A 9,698-nucleotide genomic window follows, 5' to 3' on the forward strand; every position below is an offset into this window, starting at 1 on the left:
TTAAAGTGAGCAGAAATGTATTTAAAGGTGATGGTCTCATCACCTTGAGCTAACCTGAACTTTCCAAGATGCTAGTTTGTTTGGCATCTCTCCAGGCTGGTTGCTATGCAGTAGGATTCCAGAGAAGCCAAATTATAGTAGCTTTATAGCTATCACGTTCCTGTCAATGCTTGAGGGACTTCAGGATGGGAACAGAAATAAATGCAAGCTGTTAATGTATGAAATAAGCTGTGCTCAGAGAGTTGTGGTGGCTGAAGAGGGCAAAGAGAAATGTTTATAGGGAGCTGACTGGGTGATGATAGCTCTTGGCTGAATTTTTAGGATGAAATTACAATAGGAATCCTATTTTTAGAGGTAAAGAGTATTATTTTTAAAATAATAGATTAAAATATTTTCTGATATTGAAATATTTATAAATTGTTGGAAAGGAAAAAGTAAAACCTTCTTTGAACTGTTTAATGAATTTTGCATTTCAGCTGGAAAACTACTCATTACACCCCTAATATTGGTTCTGGGACTGGCACTGGGAGCCGTAGCTGTTGTAGTAGGTAAGAGTTACATATGTGAATGAAACTAATCCTGATTATGCAGTGACTTTCTCTGTGTGACGTCTCAAAGACATGGAGACAAAGTACAGATTTCACAGATGCTGTTTTAGTATTAAGCACATTACTTTTTTCTTAAAAATGGGGATTTTAAATTTATGCTTACTAGCTTTATTTTTGTTCCCATTTATTTCATTCTCCAAATAAACATCTTTAACTGCTCTAGATAAACTGGCAAAAAGTTCAGAGTAATTTAAATGTAATCCTGGGGGCTGACTGACTTGGACCCAGCCTTACAATCACCCCATTGAATCACAATTTTATAACCTCAGTCATGTGTGTGGCAGGATTTTTAGGGAACTAAGGCTTAGTCCCAAAAGCTCACCAGCTTGAAGATGCAACAGCAACAAAGCAGCACATTGAGATGAGTCAGTCTCAAAACGTGATCCAGTGAGAAGGCTGCCAAATTGTATTCCATCGCAAAAAGTGGTACTCTGAACTCATTTGATTACAGTATCAAAGCTCTGTTGATGTGGTTGCATTGACGTGGACAGATATTTTAACAAAGCTGCTCTTTGCCTGGCTTAGCTGAGTTTTCCCACAGAAAGGAGATTAGCTGTGACAACAAGGTATAATTTTGCTCATGTGAGTGCATATCCACTCTTTATATTGGCAGCAGTATGTCATTGAGGGATCATGCTGCTTCACAGCTTTTCATCAAACTGCTCTTTCCACTGAGAATTTGCAGTGTGTGCCCAGCCCTGAGGTATATTGGGGTGTGGCTCCTTTATATTGGTATAATAAAGCCAAAATACACCAGGATAGCTATATTAATAAGGTTGGAAGTAACCAGTCGACCTATAACCAAAATACTATTACAGCTTTTCTAGACTGCATCTGGCCAAATACGGAATATTGTTGTAATTTCTGTATTTAGACCAACACTCTTCAATGAAGAGAGTGAGCAGTGCTTATCTTAAATATTTATTCTATTCAATAGAATTTTTATGCCAAAATTTTAAACAATAAAGGCTTCTTAGTGCCAGTAAATCTTATTTATTTTGGTCTGTAACCTGGTATAATCTATGGTGGGGGGAAAAAAGCCCACTTTTTAATATACTAAAAATCGAGAGGGTTTTGCAGTAATATAGTAGCAATATTTGCAATAATAATCAGAATGCCATTGAAGTCTCATCCTAGGCTTGGCTGGATAAGATATGATCAAGGCCAGCAGTATGAGCAGTTCCAAAAACATTGATTATTTATAGAAAAGTTTTGATTTGAAGTAATTAGAGCAATATTTGCTGCCAATCACTATTGGAATAATTTCCATTACGTAGCTGAAAATCATATTGCACCATTTACAAGGCTATTAAGCAAAACAACAACCCTGTGATTGTAGTAGTCTTTTGTTCTATGTTGTTCCTGTAGTGGTGTTTGAAAAGAAAATCTTCGGCCGTTTCAGTCACCTGGTGGCAGGAGGAAGAGGAAGATCCTTCTCATTTGGGTTTGAAAGAGTACAGACTATTTGAAAAATTATTTTTCACCTGAATGATTGTGATGTATTTATTTATTTTTGTTTTTACAGTTTCTTTCTCTCAAAAGACTTAAAAAATAGTTCCCTGTCCAGGCAAGCAAAACACTTGATATTATTAAAGATAAACATTTGGTATTACTTCACAGTAGATGAGGATGCTTGTAAAAATAAATAAAAAGTAAAACTATAACGTGCTGTCTCTATTGCATGTGAATCTAATTGAAAACTAGCTTTGAATTTAGATCTAAGAATTTCCAGAGTGCTTTTAAAAGCTTTGTTTGTACCATATACCAAACAGCATGATTCAGAAATTAATTTGTCAGAGTTGAGTGTAGGGTTAGCAGGAATTTGTTGTAACAGAAAAGAGTAAGTGTAGCTTAACTCATTATCAAAGACACTGGTTGTTGCAGGCTAGTATTTTTTTATGCTTGTCCAAATGCCTGGTCAAATTCTCTTGAGACATGAAAAGCTCTATCTGAATACATATATCTAAAGAGCATAACACATGCAGAAAGGATTGCATTTAATTATGTGTTTTTTTCATGTTTCCTTCTTTTGGCAGGTTTATTTGTGTTTCCTATCTATTGCCTTTGTAAAAAGCAGAGGAAAAGGTCACGGACAGGTATGCCCTGGTGAGGACAGACATGACTTGCCTGAACTGAGCTGTTCCTGCAAGGGCTATCCATGTTTTGTGCAAGAGAGCAATACAGTGCTGGTTACAGCATCAAAGCCACCGCCAGGGAAGAAGGATGGGGTCTCTCCTGCCATCTTCCCTCAGCTGAAAACACTACTGCAGACCAGAAAGCCTCTTTGCTCTGGTGCATTCTCAACAAGATGGGCCCCCTGACTGCTGCTTTTTAAATGTTTTTTGGTTTTGTGGGTTTTTTTTTTTTTTTAGTTATTGCTTTGGAGGGGTCTTTTGAGTCTAAGTTTCTGAACCAGACAATCCAAGTCTGTATTGTAGCCACAACTCTACTACCGATTTGGCCTGTGAAGAAAGCATTTAACTTCTACCATGTGCTCGTTTAACTTCAGTGTCGGCCTTTAAGGTGGAAATGTTTAGAAGTGTTTGGACTCTTACTGTGTACTGAGCATACTACTTTTGGTATTAAAAACTACTTCTGTAAATAACTTCCATCACACAGCATTCTGTTCAGCATACCAAAACCCCATCGCATGCCAGAGCACGACAGCTGGTTATCTTCTGAGCCCTCCTGCCAGTGGAGTGCACATTGCCACCGCCAAACTGCAGTGCCTCAGAGGGGAACACCCTTAGTACTGGAGCGCCGTGATACTTAAGAATGTGGTGATTGGTTTCACTTCAGTAATTTATTTATGACAGTCTGTTAATATTAATGGCAGAGGGTGTGACAAGATTTCTTACAACAGGACTTCATTTTTAAATTCTCACAGTACAGAAAAATATCTGAAGGGTTTAGATAATAAGATGTGTCAGTGACCTAATCTGTCCCAAGATATCCCTGAAATGTGTCTTCAGGGAAGCTGGAAACCTGCTCTTTTTATTCTGACTTGGAATATGATACACATGCTACACACTACCTGTGTGAGGATTGACTTGATGAAACTTTATAGCCTAAATAACATTTTGTTTGTTTGTTCCCTTGAGTAGGCTACTACTACGTAAGTCTTGGAGTATCCACTGATGTCTTAGGAGGAAAATCTGTGAATCCAGGGTAAGGGAAGTGATCATAAATTCTTAGGAGACCACTTCATTCTTACTTTCTGCTTCCAGTGTTTCTCTTCCTGGCACATGGCAGTTCTGAAGAGAACAGCTATCTTTGCTCTTTTTTCCTTAAGTTCTACTGTTTGCTACCAAACCTCTTTCTCAGTGCATCACAACAAAAGCAATGTAATTCAGCATAAGGAGTCAATTACTGAGAATTTTTACACTTTTAATTTTAATCCAAATCTATCATACAAATATAACTTAAAAAGCTAGAATAAATTTGTTTAGACAGAACACTGAAACAATAAAGAAAGGAACTGAATAAAAAATACCTACTTCATACTGTAAAAATACAAGCTAATCTTAAAGAAAAGAAGATTGGATTTATACTGTTAAGGTACTTCTTTTCAGTTTGTGTGTTTGAAGATACACACATATTTATATATCTATGTTGGTGTATATATGGGGAAAGGGGAAGCAAGAAGATGGGAAATGTCCTTAAGAGTCTACTGACTTCAAAATTAAGGCTTGCAAAAACATATCATTTAAGAAGATGTACTTTGTACCACTTTCTTTGAAAATTGTTGTTAAATCTGAATCCTCTTGTAATTTTTAAGCAAATGGTGTTCTGCCCTACCAATATAATACTGTTACAAGATACTTTGACTTTGAAACCTCAGTGGAAGAAGCTGATAACTTTTGTTTACCTGGAAACACAAATATCAGTTTACCATAGTTGGCTAGTATGCTTGTTTTCTGTCAGCTTCTGGTTTTGTTTTCTTGTGTTTTTGTTTTTTTTCTTCAAGTGCACCATAGTAGTCAATAACTATTTAATAATTTCCATTTGAATTTAAGGGCATGTTTACCCTGTTATCCTAACAGTAGAAATAGTACCTTTCAAAGATTTGCAAATTAAGAAGGGAAGCAATGATGTTTAGAAATAAAATTCAAAGCCTATTGTCAATGCAAATTCACCTGTTATTTAGACTTACTTTCTTCTGAGACACATCAGTTTTCTATTTGTGTTCTGTCTGAAGTTGGAAGCTGCCTTAAAATTGGTCTTGGTTTTGAGTGTGTTTTCTGAGGCTATACATATCAGTTGTCTTTGGCTTACTCAGGGATTTTTATTCCTCTCTTTAAATGTCAAATAATGAAGATATTTTTATATTATTTAGAAAAACTTTCAGACCTCAGAGAGTGAGATATATATAGATAGATTTGGGTTTGCAATGCAGTCTGTAACTTGGTGTCAAACTACTCCACTTGAGAATATTTTAGTACTTGAGATTATCTGTACTTAACTACACAGTGGATTAATTTCCTTTCTTTTCCTGGTTCTGTGTAAATGTGAGAGATATTCTTACAGTCTTTGTAGCTGTTTTCACTCTGCCATGTTTGCCTTTTTCAGTTTTTAACTAGAGTTCAGTAAGATCTGAAACTAAGATACTAAAATAAAGAACATAAAAAGGAAGATAATAGATCTGCACTTAATTCTATTCAGAAAGTATGTCCTTGTGGATGGAGAAAAGGAACATACAACTCAGCTCCTACATTAATGGCCATCTAGGCCATTTTGATTTTATCAGAACAGATTAAATCAAAGGGAAATGGTTCTTCATTTTCTATACAGAGCAGAAAGAGACATCTTTGACCTTGTAAAGATGAGTGAGTCTGATTGTGCTTTTCCTGCAAAGAAAAAAAAGGAATTACAATAATTTTTGCAGTTAATAATTTTGCAATTGCAAGGAATTAAGATCATTTGTTTTGTAGAACAGGATAATTGTTCAAGAACCTGGCAGAATAGAGGTATAGAAGTCTTTTTCCATCTGTATAAAAATATTCCCACTTGAAAAGTACATAAATACAATTTTTATCAAAATTGTATAATAAAACCTACTAAAGCATGAGAAGTAGCTCAGTACAAAGCTTCATGTGGTTAAATATTAGCTTTTAAGCAACTCATCACAGCAAACCTTATATGCATCGAAACCATGTCATTTGTTTTAAAAACATTAATTTATTCTTTTGAAAGAAACAGAATGAACTTTATAAGGAAATTATATGAGTGTATTGTGTTTTTTGTTACTACTCTAAAGAAACCATTGGGCTGTTCTACTCCATGTTTATTAGCAGAAAACTTCATCAGGCAGCTATATTAACCTGCTAAGGCAGATTCCACACTACTGTATGCTGATCATCATGGTCATTGTGTTTGCTTTAGCAACAGTTGATATTTAAGGTTATTTATCTTTGTGCAAGGATGTTGCTCATCAGTGCCTGTGTTCAGACTAGGAAATGCTGAAATCCATTCTACACTAGCCTTCTGTTCCAAGCTTGCTGAGGCTGGGTTTGCCTGTGTGCTCAGTTGTGCATGCAGACACACAGTCAGAGCTGGGGCTCTCCCCATCCTGTGCCATGGCTGGGTGTTCCCCCATCCTGCTCCTGCTGGGAGGGCTGGCTGGCCACACCACTCCCCACGAGCTGCTCTCCCTTTCTCCACTATGCGGAATTTAGTTGAATTTCAGTAGTGGGGTCAAGTCCCAGGGCTACTCAGCCATATCAGCAGCAGGATCATTTTCTGTCCCATGGCATCTCAGAGCATAGTTAGGTATATGTAGAGAGTTTATGCTGGAGCTTGTGACTAGAAAAAAAATTTTGCTTTTCCTTATGTAAAAAACTGTGCTCTTCCTTTCCTATTAGCCAATGAGAGTAATAAGCTGAGTAGGAATACAGGCAAGAAGCAGAAAAACAATTCCAAGGAGCTTTGTGCTGAGCTGACCCATCAGGCTTAGTTCCGTACAAAAAAGTCAGTGAGTCTTCAGTTCTCACCACCTCTATAATATAAACAGCATATTCCTACCTGTTCAGTGTCATTAAAGTACGGTGCACTTTGAGTGATCTATTATCTTCCTTTGAGGCAGTGCAAATGTGTAAGGGAAGAATTTGTGTTTGGTTTTGATGCTCCTAATACTGACTTGGTAATTCTTCCTGGTGTGTTAAGGGTTTTTGTAATTTACACCTATTTATTCATTACAAAATTTTTACTTTATTAAAAATATTAATTTGCAGGGACTACTGCCAATTTTAACTAGAAAGCATTTTGGATCACTGTCAGGTATTCTTTTTAGCCAAGAGGCTTTTTGCTCTTCCAAGGATTGTCACAGTTTGTGTGATATTAAATGGTGTAGGTGGGGCAGTAATTCTCCCAGAGGATATAAATTTGCCAGTGATGGAATGGTTTCTTATGCCAGTTAGGTTTGAGAAACTGTTTAATATTCAGTGGTCAAACAGATTGCCATGCAAATTATTGGTTCGTTTGTTAGTTTTTTGGGTTTTTTTAAATTCAGTTATGTTATTTTATTTCTTGAGCAAACCTTACATCATAATTTTTGGTATGCTAATTGTGCAGGTTCAAGTTGTGGGTAAGAACCACAGATTGCTGTTACTGTTATAATCTATATTAGATCTCTGCTGATGGAAAGAATCCTACATGAGGAGACTATTAGATAATTTCTTACTTTGTTTTCATTTTTAAGCCTTATAGTTGCAGTGAGTCAGCTTCATTCCTGACATCAGTCACAGCCCCATTAAACCAGAGAAAACTATTTTTGTGCCAGTGTGGAATTTGGTCACAAATACTTTTATAGAAACATCTGGAAGTGTGTTGATAGCCATGGAAAACCTGGTTCACTTCTTAAGAAGTGCAAACTACGATGGAGCCACTCCTCTCATTGCAGAATGATGCCAAGGTGTTTCGTAAGCACAGGAGAGGGAAGGAGTTGCGAAGAATTTCCAAACAACATTCTCATTAGAGCAGATTGTCAGGAGAGGGGATACTAGCTTTTAATATAATAAAGAAACCTTAATGCTTTGAGTCACCAATAAAATTAGAAACAATACCCAAAGACAGTGTTAATTAACATTTCTTCAAATTATGCTTTCTTCAATGTAATAAATAGCAGCACACTGTAAGAAATGGAATTGCAGCTGTTCAGTATTTTTAGGACTTAACACACAAACTTGGGGGTGCACAACATCTAAAAAGTTATGTTGCTGATCTGTTTGGTAGTTTATCTTGCTACTGTTACATGAAAAACCAGCTGAGCCTTGATTCTATTGAAAGACAGTGTTTTCACTGTTGTTACAGCTTGAGTACTTAATACTCCAAAACAATTTTGTAGTAAAACTAACAAATGCTTGCAGACTGAAGCTTCCTTGCTGATTCTTCCTTACCTTTCTGTGCATAAGAGTTCAGGAACCATATGTTCTCTCTGCAGTAAGGAACAGACTGCACATATTAGGCAATTAATCACTGATGCTTCTCTTCTCTTGGCCTAATAGTGAAATGCCATAAGGTAAGGAAATGAAAACTGATCTTAGAGTGCATGCTCTGATTTCAAAGTTAAAAATGTGTAAGAAGTTTTAATTACTCCATAGCAAAAAATAAATACTTACATTTTGAAACATAATTCCAGCTGTTAATTTACAAATCTGTCTGTATAACACAATAGTTATAATAGTGATACATTTATTAAAACATGCATATTGTGCAAAAGAAAACCTTTTCTGGTGCTTATTTGATTTATCAAAATACGAAAAATTAATCTGAAGTGTTTGGATAGATTAAAGGCAGAAGAGAAGCCTATTGTGTAAAAATATTTGTTTAGCATTAATGTGAATTTTGCACATATCTTAAACACAATTGCATGCCAACCCCATTCAGTGTTCACCTTGTTGAAAATTTGTCAGACTGAAAACAGTATTTCTGAAATTTTTAACTTATTGTCACAGAGCATGATGTTACTAACACAATGCCACATTTACCTCATTTTTAGAAGGAAATACATTTACAGAATTCAGAGAAGCTGTTCAGGTGTTTTGAACCCGTCCTGTAAAACTAATGACGCAGTCAGAAAACATCTTCATGCCTTATGCAAGCTCTGGGTGAGCAGATGGATTCAGTCTTTAGTCATGGACTATGTTTTTGCATAAAAAATGCATTCTTAAGAGTTTTTCATATCAATTTGCATCCTACTGCTTTGTGTCAAGAAATTGCAAGGACAGAGACAGATTTACATTTCACTGTTTACCATCTCATAATAAATTGTTTACGATGTTTCCATTCTTATACACTTCGTTTGTATGCACTCCTTCTCATTCTAAATCTCATAATTTGAAGCTGACTCATGAAAATGGCTGACGATCAAATTGCACCTGTAAAATGTGATCTCATAAGAAGTGGCTTCATTAATGCTTTGCTGAGATACAAGCAAAATATTAATTTTGTTGTATTTACATTGCTTAAAAGCAAGATGCTGAAGTCTTTTTCTTCAGGGCTTTTAATTTTGAATTTTTTAAAAGTTACTTAAACAGCACAGTCATCTTTGTTACGTAACTAACCATCTGAGTACAAAATAATATTTTCGGGTTTTTGTTAGCTCTTGTCACTATGGTAGAGATGAGAATAGTGTTGAAAAAAAGAAAAAATTATCTCTGAGGAGTACAAGCTGAATTTAATTCCATGACAGTTCAATGAGAAGTCTTCCCTTGCCCCCATCTCTTGTTTTGTGTATCTTAGGGTGAAGGTTCCCTTTAAAATAGGTTTAATTTGAATGGCAAGGAGTGAGGGTAGTGAGATAATAGATCACACCCTTTTTAGTGTACAGGCTTCTGGCACAACTAGGGTGCTGGGATTCATTAAGAAAGCAATTTCTAGTTCTGCATTTGGGCAGCATACAAGCTAGATGCATCAGTGATGGGAACTTTTTGTAGTATATTTACGGGATGACTAAGAACTTGTAAAAACTGGAGGAAGGCAATGCCCATGAAAGCAATGCTTGAATTCCAGTATTTAGTGTTTTGTATAATGAGGGATTTTAAATGTGTAAGTGCCTTATTGCGTGAAATAAATGAAAGATGTTCATACCCC

At 36.0% G+C, this 9,698-nt stretch overlaps 1 protein-coding gene across 1 annotated transcript in view; it reads left to right on the forward strand.

Moving 5' to 3' along the window:
* Positions 1 to 8,897, forward strand: part of RNF217 (ring finger protein 217) — a 61,543-nt gene extending 52,646 nt beyond the window's left edge. The window contains exons 6-7 of the mRNA XM_031066725.1: positions 477 to 548; positions 2,645 to 8,897. Coding sequence (XP_030922585.1) covers positions 477 to 548; positions 2,645 to 2,718 — 146 coding nt within the window. The 3' untranslated portion in view covers positions 2,719 to 8,897. The remainder of the gene's footprint in view (positions 1 to 476; positions 549 to 2,644) is intronic.
* Positions 8,898 to 9,698: the final 801 nt, after the last annotated feature.

Source organism: Geospiza fortis, unplaced genomic scaffold (genome assembly GCF_000277835.1).
Source record: "Geospiza fortis unplaced genomic scaffold, GeoFor_1.0 scaffold98, whole genome shotgun sequence".
Taxonomy (NCBI): domain Eukaryota; kingdom Metazoa; phylum Chordata; class Aves; order Passeriformes; family Thraupidae; genus Geospiza; species Geospiza fortis.